The following is a 23,475-nucleotide window of genomic DNA, read 5'->3' as shown; positions in this document are numbered from 1 at the left end:
TAAAGTTACTGAAATAAAGCAATACCTTAACTATGCATTACTGAATTTCAATTACTTTTGAAAACTCAATTTAGAAGTACAAGTTTACACCAGCAGGTATGAGTAGAACATGATGGGACACCTTATCCTTTTACGTAATTAGCAATGGTCATGAAGATGTGGCAACATGGGCCTTCAGCTGTGCGCAGAGGCACTCGGAATAGGGGAACCTACAGGATCCATGCATCTGCACTGGTAGCACAGCTCCTCCTGACTGCATCAGAGCTAGCTCAGGCACGCTCGCCCACTCAGCATGGACATCTTTTAATTGCTCTGTAACATGATCAACTTCGCTTAGAGATTAGAAAATATCTTTCCACTTCCTCCCAGTGAATCATTATTCATTCAACTTTTAGGTCCAAAGGTCTTCAATAAATAAATAAAAGCAAGATGACTTTTAATAGGGAAGTACTTTATTATAAAAAAACTAAAGATTTCACAAGATGAACACTTACACAAGCAATAAAAATGTAGAAAACATTTCCCTGTATTTATAAATACGTAACTTGTGTTTTCTTAGAAATTTTATTCACAGCTTAGGTTTTTTTTGTTGAATCCCAACTAGGCTTGTTTCCTTTCAACCATATGGAAGCTCTTGAGTTAGCTCACAGCTGAAAAATGTAGTTTTCCATGGGACATATTGTATGCTGAGTGATTGAATCTAAAAGAAATAAAAAAAGCCAGGATTATTTAAGATAAAATGCACAAGAAACAGATTACAAAGCAATGCTGTACTTCGGAACAATTTCTGGTATAAAACAGTTTGTTGGAGCTGAGAACCGAAAGAGAAGGATCCTAAAAGAAAAGCAGTCAAATGATAATACCTCAAGAACTTATCATTTATTTAAGATTAAAAAGGGTGCTGCATTATCTTACCTATATGCTTTTTATTGTGGTTAGCCTTGAGTGAATTAACTGGCAGTCAGTTTTAACAGCAAAAAGCAGATAGCCACAAACCATCTGAATTGCAACAGCGAATTGTCAAAGATTAGACAAAACTTCAGATCTGATTTTATTTATTTGATTAAGATGGCAATTTATAAGTGATATATAATTTATAATTATGTAAACAGTTGCTGAGCAAGGGGCTGAGCTTCAAAAGCATGTATCCTTCCTTTAAAGTACCATATAGAAATATGTCTTTTTTTCTGAGTTGATTCATCATTTAAAATTCATTAGCCAGAGCTTGCATAACCGTGCCTCACGAGCAGGATGTAACAGTTAGAAAAGGCAGCATCGGACTGCAAAAGAGAACCGAGAAATTTGTAAAGGGCACAAAGAATTCAGAGTCCTTCTCCATGAGCAGCCGGATACGCAATTCCTTCAGCCCGCTGACGGGCTGAGCGTGGCCTCTCCACCTGCAGGAAGCTCAGGAGATGCTGGACCTGGGGCGAGGCAGAACGCTGTAAGACCAGTGAAAGAGTGGGACGTGCCACATGAGTTGCATGCCACTTTAGGTCATTAACTTTGTCCATCTGGAATTTATGACTGGGATACTGCTATGTGAAACTTTTGTCTTTAATTTACTAAATCATATTTTTAGTTCTGCACAAACTTCTGGTTTCCTCATCTAGTCACTTTTTTTGGCCACACTTGCTCTTTACATCTTCTTCGAAACCACAATAAACACTGCTTTCTTCTTGTGTATCTCTCTCAACTATTCACAAGTTTTTCTTCAAGTATCAAATAACATTTGCACTTAGACAAGTATTTTTCCCTTATGGCTCACTTTTCCTTTCTTCTATAGTGGTATGTTCTCTCAGGTTTTAAGTCATTATGATCTGATAGCATTAACGGTCAAGAGATTTGGACTTGCTTGTCTAGTCTCATATAACATCAATTCATGTAGAACATTTATTACTGGAGTCTGAGCGAGGCACTATCTAGAGGCATTTGACACAGTGTATGAAGAAAATTTAATCTTATTTTTTTCTAGTATATAAAAGGTCCCTTTTTCGAAAATACCCTTATCTTGTCTGAAAAAGAGGGAATGTCAGACTGGAAGCTGTGAATCCTACATAGATGATGAAAGGCTTTTCTCTGAGGGTGAGGATATTGCAATTTTACACCTGATTCTTTGCAAACAGATAACCATTAGAACTGTGGTGTCCTTAATGGAAAAGCGATGGACTGACAACTCTTAGAAACGTAACAGCAGATTTTAAAACAAAACTTTTTGCAAGTGAAATAAAGACTGCAGAAAATTGTCTTTCAGATGTACAATATATAATTCAGGACACATTATCCGAGGGTGTCAATTACCGTATTTCAGTTTGTACCAGTTAAAAAAACCCTTTCCTACTACATCTAAAATTGAAATACATGCCATTTTAAAAAGCAATTATCCTATGGGTGTTTCCCATAATTTAGTTTAAGTGAAACAATCATACAAAAGATAAATTTTAAAATCTTTGGATTAAATTTGTTCTTGGTAAAATCACAATGGTGAGTACCAGGACCATCATAAAGCAGCCTTAGATGTAAGAGAAAGTCCTCACCATGGAGATGACCTTCCTGAAAACCAAACTGTAGCAGACTGTTCCATTTTCTTCCCTCCATAAGCTCAGTTTAGTGAACTGTTTACAGTCAATTTTTGAATACATATTCCGCAATATTTTTTTTATGAGTTGAAAGTCAGCATCTTACCTAATATCCATTTTTCTGATAAACATTTTATTTCTTGGTACTTCTTTCCTGGGTTTTTTCCTATACAGATTTTTGCCTGACGTAAGGCTTTACATATTTTCCCTCCTGACAGCTGTATAAGTTCAATTAGCTTTTCGCAGGGTGGCTGACTGGTAGGAGATACAAACATTACAGGCTGGTTTGAAAAGAGATTCTGCCGGTATTTTCCTGTTGATAGGTGACGCTGAAGTCTGCAGATCTGTATTTGAAGAAACAAGGAAATTAATAACAAATGTGTTGCATTTCCACTCAAAGTAAGACTAATCCTTGTCTTCATCCATTCAGAAAAAAAGAATTATAGCGTATGAATATAAACTTTACTTTTTCAGACATATCAGAAACTCTTGGGTAAACTATGCAAACAATATGCTGTATTTTATTGTTTTGGTTGTTTTAATACAAGAGCTTAAATGTCCATGTACGATATACTTGATTGGTATAATTCCCAAACCAGGGTTGAGACTAGTTATAACTCAGATGGATTAACTGTGAGATTTCTTAAAGCATTTGACAGCATTATTTGTCACCTTAATCTTACATTCTTACATTTATAATGCTAGCCATCACATAGAAATATAGAATCATAGAATGATCATAGAATGGTTTGGGTTGGAAGGGACCTTCAAAGATCATCTAGTTCCATACCCCCTGCCATGGGCAGGGACACCCTCCACTAGACCAGGTTGCCCAAAGCCCCATCCAACCTGGCCTTGAACACTTCCAGGGAGGGGGCATCCACAACCTCTCTGGGCAACCTGTTCCAGGGCCTCAGCACCCTCACAGTAAAGAATTTCTTCCTAATATCTAATCTAAATGTACCCTCTTTCAGCTTAAAGCCATTACCCCTTGTCCTGTCACTCCATGCCCTTGTAAACAGTCCCTCTCCAGCTTTCTTGTAGCACCCCTTTAGGTGCTGGAAGGCTGCTATAAGGTCTCCCCAGAGCCTTTTCTTCTCCAGGCTGAACAACCCCGACTCTCTCAGCCTGTCCTCATAGGAGAGGTGCTCCAGCCCTCTGATCAGCTTTGTGGCCCTCCTCTGGACTTGCTCCAACAGCTCCATGTTTTTCTTGTACTCTGGGGCCCCCAGAGCTGAACACAGTAATGCAGGTGGGGTCTCACAAGAGCAGAGTAGAGGGGCAGGATCACCTGCCTCGACCTGCTGGTCACACTTCTTTTGATGCAGCCCAGGATACGGTTGGCTTTCTGGGCTGCAAGCACACATTGCTGGCTCATGTTGAGTTTCTTGTCCACCAAGATCCCCAAGTCCTTCTCCTCAGGGCTGCTCTTGATCCATTCTCTGCCCAGCCTGTAGTTGTGCTTCAGATTTAGAATATCAAAGGATATTCTAAATAATTATAGTCTTTCAGCACAAATACGAACTGTGAAACCCTTTACAATATATAATGCTCATCACTTTCTATCAGAGAGCTTTAAAACCATATCTAATTGAGAGTTTAAACTACTTTAGGACCCCTTTTCCTCTCTTGTGCTCCACAGATATGAACTGCTTTTTGTCTCGGATGTATGAAGTGAAACAAATGTACCAGAACTCAGAGCAAACCATTTCATGTAAACTCTTTTGTCTCCACAAAAACAAAAAAAGAAGTCCTTTGTGAATGCTGTGCAGCTTGTAACACTTGATCATGATAATCAAAACCTGCTTGATCTGTATGAGGCAAGTTTTTTTCTCTTTATATACCAGGCAGGACAGTGGTTCAGCAAGTAAAGCCATTTCTTGTAGCTATAATGTGCATAAAAGCAGTGCATACAAGTGTACATAACATGTGTGGTGGGTTGACCCTGGCTGAAGGCCAGGTGCCCACCAGAGCCGCTCTCTCACTCCCCTCATTCACTAAACAGGGGAGAAAAGGCATAACGAAATGCTTGTAGGTCGAGATAAGGACAGGGAGAGATCACTCACTAATTGTTGTTACGAGCAAAACAGACCAAACTCAGAGAGGGAATTCATCTCATTTATTACTAGGCAAAACAGAGTAGAGGAATGAGAAAATAAAATCAACTCTTAAAACACTTCCCCCCACCCCTCCCATCTTCCCGGGCTCAACTTCACTCCTGGCTTCAACCTTCCCCCCCTCAGCGGCACAGGGGGATGGGGAGTGGGGGTTACGGTCAGTTCATCACACGGTGTTTCTGCCGCCTCTTCATCCTCAGGGGGAGGACTCCTCTCATCGTTCCCCTGCTCCAGCATGGAGTCCCTCTCACGGGGTGCAGACCTTCAGGAGCAAACTGCTCCAGCATGGGGTCCCCCACGGGGTCACAAGTCCTGCCAGCAAACCTGCCCTGGCGTGGGCTCCCCTCTGCACGGGTCCACCGGTCCGGCCTGGAACTTGCTCCAGCGTGGGCTTCCCATGGGCCACAGCCTCCTTCAGGTGCCTCCACCTGCTCCGGCGTGGGGTCCTCCACAGGCTGCAGGTGGAATCGCTACACCCCCTCATCCTTCCTCCACGGGCTGCAGGTGGAATCTCTACACCCCCTCATCCTTCCTCCATGGGCTGCAGGGGGACAGCCTGCTTCACCATGGCCTTCACCACGGGCTGCAGGGGGATCTCTGCTCCGGCGCCTGGAGCTCCTCCTCCCCCTCCTTCTGCACTGACCTTGGTGTCTGCAGAGTTTCTTACATCTTCTCACTCCTCTCTCTGGCTGCAAAAGCCCTCTCTAAGTGTTTTTCTACTTCTTAAATATGTTATCACAGAGGCGCTGATTGGCTTGGCCTTGGCCAGCGGCGGGCCCGTCTTGGAGCCGGCTGGCATTGGCTCTATCAGACACAGGGGGAGCTTCTAGCAGCTTCTCACAGAAGCCACCCCTGTAGCCCCCCCGCTACCAAAACCCTGCCACACAAACCCAACACAACATGGTACACAATACGAAGTTTTCATACTTAAAAAAAAAAAAAAAGCTAGGTTGTATTTCTTAGACCAAGATTGCCATTGACCTGCCAAACTAATGTATGTAACATGTCATTCTGTATGTCTTGTCAAAATTTGGAAAATTTATAATCATACTGGAGTCAATAGTAAGATGAGAACAAAAATAAAAGTTTCATATCCTGTGATGCTTGGAATTTTTCATAGAGATGATCAACAGAAGCACATTACATAGAGGAAGGGTCGCTTTGTCTATATCTGGCTTATATGAGACGGCTGAATGGGAAACTGTAGTCAGTGAGGAGGTGTAACTGGAACAGAAATTACTGGTTGAGTGGATTTTTTTCCTCCAGTCCTGGCACAAACCTGTTGTGAAACCATAGGCACTTAAGAATTTAATGCAATAATACGCGTGCTTGGCAGATATGCAGCCAAAGTAAAAGTCTGCACCTGGTTTACAGGGGCTTATAATGCCAAACAGTTCCATGGCGTGTTCACAGATCCCCAGATAAAAGTGAATTGCTTTAGCACTTCTGGTCAATTAGCTAGATGAAGCACCTGCAAAGCATGAAGCCCATGCTAACATAAGACTTCATAGCTCAGTGGTTCTGTGCCACTGTCCTCTGCTATTCTTAGACAAATCAATCCCAACCTGAATTTTGAGATCTCTTCCATCAATAAATAATTCAACTTTATCTGATTGTTAATTCCTTGGCTGCTCTCCTGAGAATAAAATGGATTCTTTGTGTTCTGAATTCAGCAAGTTATAAATGCAGTGACTACTATGGATGAAGCAGGCAAAAAAGACTCAAGCACAATCCAAGAAATAGCCTTTATTTTTTATTTTTCTGTGAGCTTAGGTTTATGAATGACAAGGCACCTAATCCTATCTCATGCAAGTCAAACAGCTGCTAAATAATTTAGTTGATCACAGTATCAACGCAGAGTTATATTGCAGATTTTGGAGGACCCAAACTCTTTGAATATATCTGATGGTCTTTCCTGTACATAAGCTGGCACCCAATACTTTAGACATGTGCAGAAGATCTGGTTTTGGACTCGGTAGAGTACTGCCTACCTCCATCTGAGGTGAATGCTCTTCTATGAATATTGGTCTGCTGGGCATCCTGATGTCGTGAAAAACAGAAAACTACTCATTGTACTGTTTTAATATATGGTATCAGATTTGGAATTTGCTAAGAGTACCACTTGCTGCTGGGTTTCGTGATGCTTAGAGGTCATAGTCACTATCTTAAAGTGGCACTAGCTCAAGAACATAAAGCACTTTGCAATCTCTGATGTACAGAGCTGCAATAATTCATTTTAATGAATTAAAAAACCTGTGCATTTATGAAACTACAAAAGTGCTTGTGGTAAGCTAGGTAAACAAATTAAAGAAAGCACTATAGTGAAAAATAGCAATCCCTTCACATCGACCTCAGAACAGCCTCATGACAGATGCAATGCCATCTTAGTTGATCTGACACAGAGCTCTCTGGAATTGTTTAGTGGGACAAATCAGTTGCAACCGATAAAAGACAGACAATTACCAAGAGGCTTTAATGCTCTTTTATCTAAAATGAATCAAATTTAACTTGAAAAGACAGAAGTTACACTGGTTTTGTCAACCTGGAACTCTTCAGATTTTAGACATGAAAATTACTAGGATTGAGAAGCTGTTATCTTAAAAATGCAATAGGACTTGTGTGAGCTAGAAGACACCAAATATAACTTGTTGCAGTCCTGCTATTACACATATTTTAGGGAATATGATTTAAAAGGGCTAATCATATTCCCGCTTCCTTAAACATTTCCCCTGAAAAGATTTATTTGCTGCCACTGTAATGAAAACTCATTCATCTGATACATCTTCCTATAGAAAGAACTGTTGGATCGAATTAATATTAAAAGCAAATGTGTACATAGCAAACCATCAAATCAAGAAATCCAAATTTTGAGCACCCTCCTCGCCTGATGTCCACAAACAGCATATTTTAGTCTATACGTTTACTACATATTAAAGGAACCCAGGGAAGTGAAATGCTGACATGCTATAGGGAGGATTTTCTTAAACTGCCTTTAAAATTCCTGCTGTGTGTATTACCAGTGCATTTGAGAGGACAGGGTAAGAACACAATACATCTCGGTGGCATCATCAAAAGAAAGCATCAGCACAGAACGTCATCTTCCTTTGTCGGGATCACCACCACCACGGCTTTCCTGACGGGCTGTGCTTGGATTTGCTCAAGTGCACTGGGTCCACACGCAGGTCTTAGAGATAGGGAGAAATCACCATGTTTACGTTCAGAGCTCAGAGAGCGGTCTGAAAGGTTAACTTTGCTTTCTGGCCCGCTCACCTGAAAGAAAGGCCACTAGCCAGTCGCTGAAAACGCAGCTAGCTGACCACACAGGGTTTGGCGGTGGGATGAGAGGGCACAATCTAGCTCTTACCCCTGAATTGACTCAGCTGCCTTTGCAACATCAAAGCCCTCGCGGCACTCCAGGGGTGCTCCCAGCCCTTTGAAACCATACACATTTTGCCTAAGCTTCTACAAATAAATAAATAATTCCTCAGCAGAGACCAAGCCTGGGAAAATATCAGACCCCAAAAGTGACTATTTCCACAAATTGTGTATGTATCAGTCGGTAGTTACAGTTACAGTTGTGTCAGTCCCTATTATAACAGACAGCACCAATTTTCCTTTCTAATTATATTCATTAGCGGATGCGCAGAAACCCAAAATGTTATAAAAGCATCTATTTATTCTTTTTGGTAAGATCCTAAGTGTTAACCTCACTCTTTCACTAGCTGGATGAACGGCAGGAAAACATTTCTTATATGTATGCATTTCTCATAAATGTACCATTAATTTAGATGTTTGTTTGAACCTAAGTTTTGAAAGGAAAAAAAAAATCGCTCTTGACAGAAGTAAAACTTATGGGGAATGTATGATAAAGAAATAGAACCTTTCTTCATTACAAAGAAAACCCCACCAAACATTTCACCATCATCCCTCCTGTGACTGATTTTCAATCCCCACAAGCCAAAAGAGCATATATTACAAAACCCCAAAACTTTGCAGCTTTGCCTAGAACTTTATGAAAATAGCTCCTGCTGCGTGGGGTGCGGGAACAAACACAAAACCCCATCAAAGTCCAAGGGTGTGATCTTTGCATGAGGCTCAGGAGATAGCCATCAAGTCCCACAAAAGTATTATCTCTGAATGGATACCCGAATTCATGCAATAGAAAATGTAAGAATGTAAGGAAATGTAAGAAAATAATTCTTCTGGATGTACCTGGTAATTTTACAGCACTGAAACTGCTGATGTCCTATATAGGGCACACAATTTTCAGTGTAATTCCAGAAAATAGCACATGAAGACATTTCCAGTCTAAAATGCTATTAGAATAATAACACTTCACAAAAATGAAATTGAGAATATGGTTATGATTTCTTACTCTTATTTGTAGACTAGAATTGAAAATGTGAAGTACTAGCTTCAAAAATACGTACAATGTAGCCATCTGTAGTAATTATACATGTCTGAAAATTTGTGCATGCATTACATAATCAATGTATGCATTGTGGTAAATCTTTATTCTTAATTTCAATTATTCACCAGAGATAAATAATTAAATCTACAAAAATAAGCTTATGATTTATTTTATCATTACTATTCGAGCATTTAATATAGGATTGGAAACCTTACCAACACCTATTTGAAAAGGCTATTTTTAATGAAGTATTTACTGAACTTATGGAAAGCTGTAATTGTATCTTGGTTACTTTGAAAAATAATATATACATTTTATTAAATGCAAATAGCAGAAGGTAAAATTGCAGACGTAAGTTTGAAGAGAGAAGATTGTATATTTTATGGTTTATATCTATCCAGAGATCAAGTATTATTTCATTTGAAGTTGATGAGAAATTGCTCATTTTCACTAAAAAGAAAAGGATCTGACTGTTGAAGTCCTAAGGATTGGTTCACCACTCTTCAACTATTAAATCACAGAAAACCATAAAATTGATAAAACACTCCCCCCCCCGCCCCGACTTTCTGGTTTGATAATGTACAAATTTAACAGAGACAGACACATAAAATAGCATACTCATTTAATATAGTTGGGTGATGTTGCTGGAGAAGTATTAAGCGCTAAGATTTTAATATTCATATGATTTTAGCATGCATAAATATACTGGCCAAGTAATGTTTACGTTTTCAGTTACTGTAATTCTGTACAAAGACATCGTGAAGAACCCACTCGAAGCTGTAACACTGCTAGGAAGCATTACACTTGCATGGTTATATGTGTTTTCAGACAGTCTGTCATTTAGTAAAAATTTAAAAGAAAAACACATATGTGGAACCCCCTGTACATGTAAAGATCAAGAGCTCGCACACATCCACACAAGTGGAGCATCAGTCTGCTTCTGATAAAGAGAAGCGTATTGCAGCGTGCAGACTTCTGAAAGTACAGTTGTCCTGCAGTGAGGAATTTGCAGAATCTGCAGGACCCTACAGGGATCAAGGAAGTTTGTGTTAACAATGCAGTACTCCTGCAGGACAAAGAAGAAATGCTCTCTTTTTCATCTTTCTAAGTATCAGGTTTAATAGGAGAGTAGAAGCAACTAACCAAACAGCAACTCTATTTTTGTAGGAAAAATGTGTGACATATATTTTCTACTTAAATTAAAATGTCATCATTTTACATTGATTTCTTATAAATTTTTGATTTTTTTTAACACATTGAGAATACTAAAATTGAAATAGTATTCACTAAAAACTTTAAAAATTACATTGAAATGCTGTACTAGAAAAATAAATTGGTGCTCTCCAGTATAAAAGGGCGTGTTAAGACCTGGAAACAACTTCTTTCGGCAAGCTATTTCACGAAAAAATAGATTCTCAGCTTGGAAGACTCTTGTCTAAGTTAATGGAACATCACACAGATGCAGGACCCCAAGTGGGTCAAGCAGTACTACCATACTATTATCTCAACAGAACCTTATTCCGCTCTTTGGCATGAAATAATGCATTTGTTATTGCTAGCAATGTTTTTCATCCTCAGAGCAAAACTCAACTTGCAACATCCATGCAAATTATTGCATCCTTATTTTGGAATATTTATTGAAACAATGCTTTTCCATTGGTTATTAATATCATTTGGCTAAAGTAGAAGCTCCCTTTCTGTCAAATTAGAGAAGCATAAGCCAGACAGAAGTGAGAACATACTTTTTGAATGCTTGATAAAGCTGCATTAGCACCCCAGCACATGCACACAAACTGAGATTACGTACAGGCCAACTTGGGATACATTTCTGCAGTAGAAGACTGGTGCCCTGAGACAGGAGCCAGAAGCAAAGGGAGAAAGTTCAGATGGCAGAGTGGAAAATTTGGTCCAGAACAAAGTAACCTTCAATGCCTGGTCTTGAAAAATAAAAAGGAAAGTAAAAGAAGGAGAAATGGCATACAGTCAAGATTATATTATCTGGAAAATTCTTCAAAACACAGCTTCTTCCCCTTCTCTGTGTAGTCCTTCATGTAAGTGTTTCCTGACCAAGATGAGGACGAAGGGAAGAACACCAGAATCCAGACAATTTAGCTGATACTGTTTCTTTCCACTGCGTGTTGGCAGACAACCTTGCTATTCTCAAATCCCATAGACTGATAAGAAAAGTTAATTTCACCAATTTATTCTCTGAAAGACTGAGTCCCGGTGGGAATACTGTATGAAAATGTTTGGCAAATAAATCTACTGTTTGGCAGATATTCAAAATTATACTGGAAGATGTTTGAACCATTTTTTCCGGCATAGCAAATTTTTGCAGGAAAAAAGATAACAAATTCACTTATTTTTAGTTTAATTTCCTTGTTTTCCAGAGGTAGAACTATTTTTAAATCCTATTTAATATCAACATTATCAACTATAGATTAATAAAAAAACAAATTAGGGTAAAACAACAAGTCTTTTCCCTTTTGAGGACAAGTATGACTTCTAAATCAAGGAGCTGTATTTCCAATACACATCACTTAAAAACACCCTGCTAAGATTGTTAGATGTGGTCACTTTACCATAACTATTTTTTATAGCTTCAAAAAGATTCTGAATTAAATATATTTTCATTTGGTTTCAACACAAACTAATTCTTTTTGAAATCTAAAAATTCCTTTCATTACAGATTAGCTAACGAAGAAAGGATTTATCAGGATTAGAAGTTTAAACCTTGCTTCAGAAATACCTCAAGAACTTGTCCATCCTTGCTTTTGCCTTACTTCAAGAGAATTAAACTCAAGTACAACCACGCAGTGACAAGACAGTGAATTGCAATTGCAAATTTATGTCAAAATTCTGCAAATAACTACCAATTATAACTGGGAGGTGTTTTCCTCACCCGAACATCAATAAAGCAGCACTGTGCCATGCATCGCTCCGGGGCGGTATACGAGAGTGGCACGTACGACTCTGAGCCCCGTATTGCTGACGTACCACGAGGGTTACATATACTACACGTGACAAGCCCCCAGGAATCCAAGTAAAACTCAAAGACAGAAATTCTCCACCTCCGTACACAATCTAGTCCAATGCTTATCTTCTCTTGCAGTTAGAAAGCTTTTCTTAATAATATAACCTAAATTACCTCGGTTGCATTTTGAGCCTGTTACTTCTTGTCCTAGTGCCAAGGGACATGGAGAACAACTTATTCTCTTCCTATTTGCAACAACCTTTTAAATATTTGAAGGCTGTTATCATGTCTCCCCTCAGTCTTCTCTTCTCTAGACTAAACAAACACAGTTCTTCCAGTCTTTGCTCATGGGTCATATTTTGTAGACCTCTGATCATTTTGTTATTCTCCCCTGGATTCTCTCCAATGGATCCACATCTTTCCTGGAGTGCAGTGCCCAGACGCAGCACTTCAGCTCAGGGCCCACCGCTGCTCTGCACGCTGCAAACCGTTCATGGATCTTACGTATAGCATTGCTGTTAACACATCCCAGTATGCCTGCTTCTTTTATCCGAGTATGACATAGGTGACATATATTGGTTCGGATACTCTGAAATACTGAGTTGCTCTTTTGGCAGAAGTACCGCATTGTCAATCTCATCTTGTGTTTCTCAGGTGATTGTTTCTCCCTGCTTTGCACTTGCCCTTACTGAACTCCATCATACCTATTTCTGATCGTGCCTTGTATCTCTCAGGGTTATTTTAATTCCAATGCTGCTTTCAGACTGAGTTATTACCTGCACAAAAATAATGACCTCAACTAAATTTAGCCTATTTTTTTTCTTTTTATAACAGTTGCAACTTGCCCTTCTTGTTATCTCATAGTTCATTCTCACATGGCAACAGGAGGGAGGAACATTACTTGAATCTTGGCATTTATCCCCTCATATTGGAACCATTTACCCATATTTTATATATAGTATCCTCTAGGCTTACGGAACTCTCCCAACCCACGTAAGGCCAATTTTTTTGTGGTGTGTTTTTTTTTTTTTTAAACAGACAGGTACCTATTGCATGAGACCAGGATGTAATCTATGAATAGGTCATTAATTTCAGCAGAGTAGCTTAAGCAATAAAGTATTAATGAAGCAAATAGCAATGTTTAATCATATGGGAGTAAATACATCTGCATTTACACAGACTGAAATAATACATTTCCAGTTAAGTATATTTAACCGATAAAAGGCCACACTGAAACAGAAATTCCATGAGCTAATAGCGTGCTGCAGTTCATGGAAAACAACTTGATATTCCCCATGGTTAAATAATACACATAATGAAGATACAAGGCATGGAAGCCTAGTATTTGCATAAAATACATTAAAAATTATAAGCTCATTTCAATTACATTAGACTTTTCAGATATTGAATAATTTTGGACAGTCCAACTTTCTTTTTTAATCAACACAGGATATTGTGCAGCGAGCTTCAAGAATGACATTTGTTTTGCTGGCTTAGGGATGTGGGGAATCCTTCCCTTTGCGTTTAACAGTAAATGATAAATCCAGTGCTGTCAACAGATTTGCTATACCTGGCAAAGTGCAGATGAATAATGCTTTGATAAATAAAAGAGTTTTCTATTCCAGTAATAACAAAGTGAGTGATCTTGTTGAAAGGAAAAGCCTGGCAAATGTGAAGGGTTACGCAGATGCTCCCAAAAGGCTCGTTCCCCAAATAGTTGTATTAACCCACAATAAAAGTAATCTTAGCATTAAAAATAATTCCTGGTTTTATCTTTAAAATATGAATATGTGAGTCCTTTTGCTCTACCTCAACAGACTGAAATGATTTAAGTGAAGGCAGAGTACATTCTTCACTCTACTCCTTAGTTTTAGCTGAATGCCATTGCAACGCCCAGCAGTAACTCAGTGTGTGCCAAACATGAATATTTTTAAGCGTCATTTGAGTTTTAAAGGCTACAGTAAGTGATGGGAACACAATCGTCTTGGGAATCTACAAATAACTTTAAAAAAGCTCATAAATCTGGCTTTCATGGTTTGGTTTTCAACAGCTTTATGAAATATGTCAAAGCTTGAACACAGTGAGTTCGTTTTCCTTCAAATTTCTTAGGATTGACTTTTCTTGATCTTTTTTTGATATTCTGCAGCGAGACAAATAAAATGGACTTGGCCTTAAAAAAACAGGCATCAGCAAATTAATTTTTGAAGAAGTTGTTTTGTTCTTTTAATTTTTTGTATCAACAGAGGAAAAATGTACCCTCTAAGTAGGGCAGCCTAAAGTATTCCCTCATCAAGAAAAATATAAAATGCTTCTGTTCAGCACCCAATGTATTACAACATAACAGACCACATATTAATGAAAAAAATGATGTATAAATAAAAGCTGATTTTTTCTTAAATTGTTTAAAAAAGATGCACGGCAATGACTGAGCACAGCAGAAACCCAGAGAGTTGCATTCGGAAGTTACACGCAAACCTCTGTACTTACAGTGAAACATGTGCGCTACAGCAACAATTACCAGGGAACGCTTGGTTTTTAAAATATGAACTAAAGGGTCAGTTGAAATTACATCAATGTTCAACAGAGAAAAGTCTTTAAAACTGTCTGAGAGCTACTGAAATAAACGCACTCAAAGAGATGACCTGGCGTCACACAACTGGATGCCACTGCTGTGGAACACCGCCAACTGCAAAACTAGACCAGGTTCAGGTTGCCTTCAGAAACTCCTGGTAGAACTACTGTCACAATCACTTCTGGTCCACAATTTCCCTCATTAGTACTCCCTGGCAGCAATACTTCTTTATGTGTCATAATATCTCTTCTCCACTTAATCTATGTCACAAATTGGAAGAAAAGATCCTATAGAAGTACGGAAAGCAAAGACATTTAATCCTCCAACACTGAGAGTAGCAACTGGAGCTGCCAGCATGCACAGCAAAAAAAACCCCAGGTGTTTAAATATTTGACCAGGTGCTTTTTATCAATCATGTTTTAAAATGACAATTACTCATGAAAAGTTTCTTTGAGAGCAATGCTTTCTTCATAGGTGCTAAACAAAGGATGTGATTAACATTTTCTGTTTGAAGATTCTTTTCATGAACTCTTGTACTTTTTAGCATGACAATAATGCAAGAAGAAAGAACTTTGACTACACTGTGACAGCAAGCTGGGATGGTCTTCTGTATAGCTGAGAGGGAACGATTTATTTTGTGATTACAGAGTAATCTTAAAGCTATGGAAGTTGGTAGGGTAAAGGCACAGTAGCTGGCATGAAATTGATTCTCTCTGCTCTTCTTCTTGTTCCTTCTTTTTTCTTTTTTCTTTTTTTATTAACCAGAGAATTTTTCAAGTGAATGGTAAGCCTTTGAAAAGTTGTGGTTTTTTTTTTTTTTTAAAAAAAAACATGAAAAAATAATTCACAAACTACTAAGTTGTGCATGGTACCAAATGACACCCTTCTAAAAATAACTGATGCCAATATCTGTTTTGAGGAGCTGACGCTTATCAGCTTGTGAGCTGATACACCAAACACATTTGCAGAATATTACCTCACTGCTTTCTTCTCAAGAGTCTACAGGAGGCAAAGTAGACACTGTGTCAGTAACCCTATCGAATGCTGGAGGAAAACGAAAGTCTAGCATTGGATATTAGTTGTTGCTGTAAGAGCAGCCATTTTAGAACCTAAGTCTCATTTAGAATATAATCTTACTCCTGATTAGGATTTCAAATGCATTTGGGATTTCAACATGTGATAACTTTTCCCACTTTTTTCTTTTCTATCACTAATTTCTAATTTAATTTTTTTAGTGACAAAGATAACAGAGCAATATTCATTTGACTTATCTGATATTTGCATTTGGTCTTGCAGGAACTGTCTTAATAAAGATCTAATAAAAGTGTGACTCTACAGGTGAAGCTATTAAAGCGCAAATCTAAAGTGGCAGGAAGAGTCACTGAAAAGCGAATCACTGATGCACAGAAAAGTCCGCTTCCATTTATTGCAAATGTAATGACGATCTTGTTAAAAACTTTTTTTAAAAAAGAAATATTGTTATAAATTCCATAAGGAATTTTGGTTTGTTTTAAATTTGAGATCACCAGCTATGACATGGTTAAATAAAGAGAACTAAGCAGACTTATTATGGTAGTGGACTTTCAGCGACTTCTCATGCTAGCTGGGCAAAGTTTGTAGGGTCAAACTGCTGACCCTGTCCTACTTTCCAAGTTCCTTTCCTATATTCCTACCGCTTTTCATCTAAGAATGATGCAGGACAGAGAGGCTACTACTTTTTAGCCTATCTGGATCTTATCTGAAGTGCTTTAGTGAGAGCAGAAAGCCTTTTCAAGAGGTTGTCATTGCATAAGCAAGCAGCTGCAATTCGAAAACCAAAGGATACTCAGCAAGTACTGTATATAAAATATGAGTAACTGGGTATTTGAGCTTAGATGCAGGATAAAAACTCTGAAGCACAGAAACAGTCGTGGTCTTCGAGCAAAATTGCTAGTTATTTTCTAGTCAAACAACTGAATAGCTTAGATAAAATACAAATGCCCGGTAACTCCTCTCCTACGCACTAGTTTTCTAGTAAAAATTTGTAAATAAATATTTACAATCTCTGGCTCTGTCCCAATCCAGAATTCCCACTAAAATCAGTGGGAATAAGGTGGGGATACAGCTTTAGCCCTACAACAATACGAACTACTGTGATGTAAGAGAAGGTACCTTTTGTATGCATACATACTATACTAAAGTATATTCACTACTCAGTGGATTGGGAAAAGAATCTAATCTAGCTAGCCCTGCATAAGGGCAGAGGTTTAAAAATGTCCTGCACACTCACTGGATCATGTGTCTATTTTTATTTTAAAATTATATTAATGTAAAATTTAGGAGCTAAATTGTAATGCTACCCATGGAATTTTTTCTTCAAATAACATTATTTATTAAAGTGCTAATACATTTATTCTTATGTTATGGACCAGTAGTGGGAGAGTTACAAAGCCACCATTGCTCAGATTGTTGGTGGAGGAAAGGAGAACTCACTGCACAACACTGGAGTACTCCTGGGGTTAAACAGAGGAACAGTAATGATGGGATTTGGAGAAAATTCAATAAAATCCTTCTCATTCAATGAAGGCCAGTGTCATACAGACCTTTGAAGAAGGGGAAAAGCTAAGTCTTCGACAGAGAAGATACACACACAAACTCCCAAGTGCCTTTTAAAGATCTCACAGCTAAACAAAACTACATGGTATTGTCATGATCTGCTCTGCAGTATAACAGACCCATTATTACAAACAAACATGATGACTAAAAAATAAATAATTCCATACTAAACTTTAAACAGTAGTTTTATCAATTATCACCTTGTTACAGATGATTACTTCTACACCTTGCAGTAAAGGTGAAATCAGGTATGAGATGACCAGAAGGAAAAACAACGGAGTGTTTTGACTAAGCAAGTCCTACATTATTTCATAAATGAAATACATCAGGTTTCTTTTGCTCATTAAAAGCTGAATATATTCTCTCAGATACACTCCAGTTGTGCCAACATGATATACTCACAAAGCATGCACATCAGGGTGACAGCTAAAAAGCAACAGAGAGCTTTGCACATAATCTAAAACTGAATCTGTATGTAATTTCCTTCCCTTTGTTAATTGAAGATTAAAACTAAATCAAGGGGAAGCCTTCTATGAGACTACTTCCAACAACAGATGACTCAACTAGCACCTGAGAATTTGTTGTGCTTGTGTGTACCGAGGTTCTGAACTTCCTGTTTCAATAAAATACCAAACAAGTTGTGTTTCCTTTACAAATAAGCTATTACATCAAGCCCTGTTCCTATAATTTCAGTTTTTGTCTGCATTCCAACATTTTCTTTGGCAAATGTAGAAACATTCTAATTAAAGAGAAGAGAAAAACAAGCATCATTCATCATGGTAAGAATGAATGCTCAAGAGAACATCCTTACTGGTTACTTCGTTCATTCAGTTTAATTTGGCTTTTGAAGTGCACTTAATTATGGCATGCTGTTCTCTGAGATGAAACAGAGGTAACAGGGTTTTCACTAACAGTGTCTCATGAAAGCTATTAAAGGTAATAATCAATTCCCTAATGCCACACAAACATAATACCATCTGTGTGAAGTGATTCAAAAACATTTTTAGAACACCAGAATACTTGAAATACACTATTCTGTACAGCAATTTTCACCTATTATTATAAGTTGCTAGATCCTTTAGCATATCATTTGAAAATCTTTTTTTTCTTTTAACAGAAAAGATCCTGTGTTTTCCTCAGCTTGATCTATGAGATCAGAATAATAAAAATCCTTTACAATGCCCTCTTTCTTTCATTTTCACAGTTTTTGTTCATGTTTCGATTACAGATGAAAGACCTCTGTCTACCTTATTTGCAACTGCCATGAGAAAGACAACTTCCTACGAAAAGTTAAACACCAGACCTGCAAACATAACACAACATAATTGTCTGGTTAAGTACAATATAGCCTATATATTACAACATATGTGGTTTCTTTCCTAAAATTATTTAACTGCGGAATCGTAAGTGCTGATTCACCAAGGCAGAACTTCAAACTTAAAATAACATTATAATAGGAGTTATAATTAATCAGACAAATGCCATTTTGGATAAGTGAAGTAACTATTCCTACAAGGTGTCCATGTGCACATTATCTCTTTGCTGAGAGGACTGCTTCTTTTGCTTATGAACCAAAGGTAAGTTCTCAGGCAAATGCAGTTAAAACCCCCGCTGGCTGCTCAGGGTTGTGTTCTAGACAAATCTGGAATGCAGTAGAAGAAACATGCACTGTAAATGGCTGAAGCCAGTAGAGGATGCTGAAGACTTCTGATAACAGAAATAGCAACTACCACGTCTGCAACGTCCTCCAAAGACATCATGAAAATAGAAATAGTCCAGCTAATCCTGAAAAAATCCTAAATTTGAAATATGTTCTCATCAACCGCCAGAAAAAAACAGAAAAACCCAAGAAAAAACATTGTCTAATTGCACGTCAGATGAACCAATGTATCTCCTTCAGGCATCTCCTACGTAAGTAAGCAGCAAGCAGCCCAATCCACACAGCAGAGACAATGTGACGGGATCATGCCATGCTACCACTTCAGGACGGCACATCTTTTGTTTTATAAGCATGTGCTGAGCCACATCGAAAACTCAGTGGGATGGGACAGACAGAGCTTTCAATTATTTATGTTATTCCTATTTTATAGTTTTTCTTCTAAGTCAGAATCAAATATCTAATTTCACATGACAAAGTTTTGTGCAAAACTTCTTAATCAACACTATCATTGTTTACCTCCTTCATGTTAGACTAAACAGAGAATTATGATAATAATACTCAATAAAACCTGTAGAGTTTGACATCGCTTTGTGTTGAAACTGCAGCTCTTTCAGGCACTTGAAACTTACCTCGACTCAGGCAGGAATCTCTGAGGCTAAGCAAAACTTTTGGTAGACCACTGAAGTTTTAGGACAAGTTTTTCAGTTTTAACATGTTAGTGAGGACGCTTTTGAGTTGATTCTTAAATGTTTATTTCCTCTGAGTCTAGGAAGTCAGTATTAAACAGAATTTTTACACTTTTTCCCTGGATTGTCCAAAACATATTAGTTTAAAAGATACTAATTAACAGGTACTGTTAAAACAGCCAACAAAATTCCACCCCGTTCAGGCTACCCATAAAACTCCCCTCCCTTGGGCAAACATACTCCTGTTAAACTTCTCTCTCTACAATAGCTTTAAATAGTCGTGTCATGCAGCAAAGACTACTGAAGGTCAGCACCATCAGGCTGCCTGGAATCAGCTCCACAGGTAAAAGTCCGTCACGTCAACTATCGCCAGAGTCTTTCACTTGAAATGAAGTTGATAAAGCCTCCGGGCCAGAAATAAATCTAGTAAAACGGAATATGGGTAAAGTGTGACCTTTCAGCCAGATGGGAAAAAAAAAAAAAAAAAAAAAAAAAAGGATGGAAATATTCTTCTGTAGGTCAAAAGGTCCCTGGGGCAGACACAACCTTTTGTTTTGGATTTGTACAAGAGTTAAGATGCAAAGTCTGGTTTCACGTTCCGTGAAAAGTAATGAAGAAATACTACCTTTGTAATAGTAGTATACTGGCTAGCAAAGTGAGGCCCTTTTTTGATTGCAGCCTCTGGGACCAACTTTAGGCAAATATTAAATAACAGTGTTTTTAAGAATTATGAATTTAGATGATCTTTTAAATAGTTCTGATAGCTTCAATATACCAGACATAAATCATTGTAAGAAAAACATGACAATGGAACTTCTTGCTTTTGAAAAAGCCTCCAAGGTCTACAACAGAATCTCATCAACATGTGATAAATCACAAAATAGTAAGAATAAGAACAGAAGTATGTCTATACATAAATACATATACTCACAAGCACAATAAATCAAAACCAATGCAAAATAAATCAGCTGAAGTTGGAATTTGGTTCTGCAACTATCATCTGATGAATAAATTTTAAAATTGATTTTTTTTTTTCTTCCATGTGGTTGGAGCAAAAGTATGGGAGTTAGGAATCAAAGGTGTCTATTAGAGCTTTTATATCAGTGAAACTAAGACTAGCAGGGCAGAATTTGGCACAGGTTCATGGAGTATTTTCTTCATATTAGCTGTGACTTACTTCAGCCTTGATTTTGGAGGACAGAATGCAGCAGTTAAGACTGTACCTTAGACACACTTATGAAAGAGTCTGAGAAGAAGAGCTGTATCAGCTAAAATGTACTTTCTAATGCTCTCAGGAGATGAATGAGAGTCTGTAACTGAGAATTACATTCAGAAAAATATCTTAGCAGGTCTGTAGGCCATGATCCTACACTGTAGAGACCCTGTCGCGGATTTCAGTGTCATACACTCTTGCAAGAACATAAGTAGAGTTGCAATAGAACCTTTTGCTTATGACTAAATGAAGAAATAGAGCAAGGCATTTATTAAAAATAAGGGAACTTAAATGACTAAGATTCACTTTTGTTGGAACCACTGCATGCCATTGCCTTTTGAGGGAGTCAGACTTACAACTAATTTTATTGCCTGGATATAGTGTACAACAATTATGATAAACAAAAGCCAACAAGAGCATCTCAACAGCTGTGTCCGCTAAAGCCGCTAGACTAGAAATTTTCCTTTTCCAACATAAAGATAGCTATAAATAGCCCTCATAAAGTTCCACCATATTGTGGCTTCTTCAGCTATTCCATCTAGAACTACTGTTAAATAAATGTTAGTCTTGGTATTAAAAAAAAACATTAAATGTGTCTGTGTCATATTATAATGATAAGAGCACAAAATTCAACACATTTTTCCTCTTACAAAACAATGTTATTTGACGTACACATTTTACTGTGCTACACAGAAGTAGCTCTTTACAATTTCACCATTAAAATAACTGGAATGTATTTTTGACTGACAGCATTTTAACCATTACAGATAAACACTGCGTATAAGCTTGATTTACTGTTATGCAATAAAATATACAGAAACAATTTCCTTCTACCATAACAAGTGTGGGGATCAAGTGAAATAAAGCAGGATTTTTGAAGCTTTAGCTGTATAGCCCCTGTGGGGCTCCAGTGGCTTAGCCAACAAAAAATCATTCGCATGCAGGAGCCAGGAGGTTTTGTAGCACATACTGGTCTCACAAAACACTTATTCTTCCACCTTGTTCGTATAAGGAAGAGGGAACACTAATTCTTCTGTCACTACCATCCATACATGCAATTTAACTTTCACTCATGAAATGTTGAACATGTACAGAGAAACCTTTTTTACTGAAGGATAAAAGTATTTAGATGGCAGTAACCGATAACCACCGTGATTTTCTAGGCATTAGGATAAGACACATTATTTACCCTAGGAAAAAAATATATAAAAGCTAAAAGCTGATTATTATTAGCATCAAGCACTCTTGCAAAGAGTACGTGACCATCTGCCAGCAAGCTTGTAATGAATCATACAGGCAAACACAATCACAGTGTAACCTCACCAGAAGAGAAAAAAAAAGAAAGGCACATAAACTTAACCAGGCTTTTGCTACCGTGGAAAAAAGACCAAAATTAAAGTTTGTCTTTTTATATGATAACACAGCTTCTCCAAATGCTGATTTTCTACAAGTGCGCGGTTACAGATCAGACAATAATGTAAAAGTAGAATGTGTTACAATTGCAGCAAGCCAGAAATCTACCAAAACTATATTAATAGAACAATATAAACCTCTACTTCTTCTTAGCAATGAAAACTGGTGGCAAAGATGACTGGGCCTGGCTCTTTCTTAATATCTATACATTAATTTCAGCTTCCTTACTCCAAGTTTTGCTTGCTCTTCTGGTGCCTTGTTATCACAGTATTTATTTCCCATATAAGTTTATGGAAACACATCCTAGTGTTTCTTCTCGTTTAAGGATCATCTTCTCTCCAGAAACTTGGAACAAAACCCAAAAGCAAACAAACAAAAACTGCAGTTTTGGTTTATGAAATGTATTCTATGTTTATAAGTAGAGAAAATTCTGGACTGGAATCAGCCATCCTGTCAACACTTAGCAGCTTCGTTTAGCAAAAAATTTATATTCACTCATTTTTCATTTCCATGTTAGTCCAAACCAGTCAAATGCGGAGAGGAAACTGATGGCATACATTAAAATTACAAGCAAAGTAACTGATGAAAAGTTTTTGTGACCAAAGTGTAGCAAGGCGTTGGGATCCTATTAGTGAGATCTATGAATCCATTGTGCTGTAAGCAAGGACTACAAAGTGGTAAAAACGAATTACAGACATTGATTTTTATCCTGGAGAATTAGCTGTGTAGCTAAACCCTCAGAGATGTTTTTAGCAGCTAGTTGGGATGTCACAAGCTATATGTAAATCATTACAGGACACGGTCATGCACTCAAGTGCCTAAATCAAGTACATCAGCCAGAGAAGCCACACAGGCAGGTGGGCATCCTTCCCAGAATGGGCTCCTGAGCAATCATCAGATCCATCCGTGACGTCCAACAGGTTTCTGAAACTGTTTCGTCTTGGCTGTTTTGTCTGAATATACTACGTCTGTCTGAATATGCTACGTACGTCTTAAAAAACATCTTTTGGATAAAATTGGCCTTTTGACTCAGAATGCCTTTGTAAACTAACATTTAAAGGACACAGTCCACAAAAAAACTACGCTATGTCTTCCTCCTTCCAGTTTGAGCCAATTTCCCTGGTATGGAAGCAGGATGTACTTCAAGTTCTCATGTCTTCACTGGTAATAAAGGATAAAATTAGTGCCAGGCTCAACAATCTGTCTTTATTAAATAAAAATAGTCATTTGCATTCTCATCCTGAATGTATAAAAG

General features: G+C 37.8%; 1 protein-coding gene across 4 annotated transcripts in view; it reads right to left on the bottom strand.

Annotated features, from left to right (window-relative positions):
- Positions 1-496: 496 nt before the first annotated feature.
- The window catches only part of MCPH1 (microcephalin 1), a 133,604-nt gene continuing 110,625 nt past the window's right edge, over positions 497-23,475 (bottom strand). For all 4 annotated transcript variants that reach the window (XM_054820454.1, XM_054820458.1, XM_054820457.1 and 1 more), the window contains 2 exons: positions 2,686-2,923; positions 497-700 (listed from right to left, as the gene is read on the bottom strand). In XM_054820454.1, the coding sequence (XP_054676429.1) occupies positions 645-700; positions 2,686-2,923 (294 nt within the window). In that variant the 3' untranslated portion in view covers positions 497-644. The remainder of the gene's footprint in view (positions 701-2,685; positions 2,924-23,475) is intronic.

This window comes from Grus americana, chromosome 3, assembly GCF_028858705.1.
Source record: "Grus americana isolate bGruAme1 chromosome 3, bGruAme1.mat, whole genome shotgun sequence".
Lineage (NCBI taxonomy): Eukaryota > Metazoa > Chordata > Aves > Gruiformes > Gruidae > Grus > Grus americana.
This window is presented reverse-complemented; position numbering and strand designations above follow the sequence as displayed.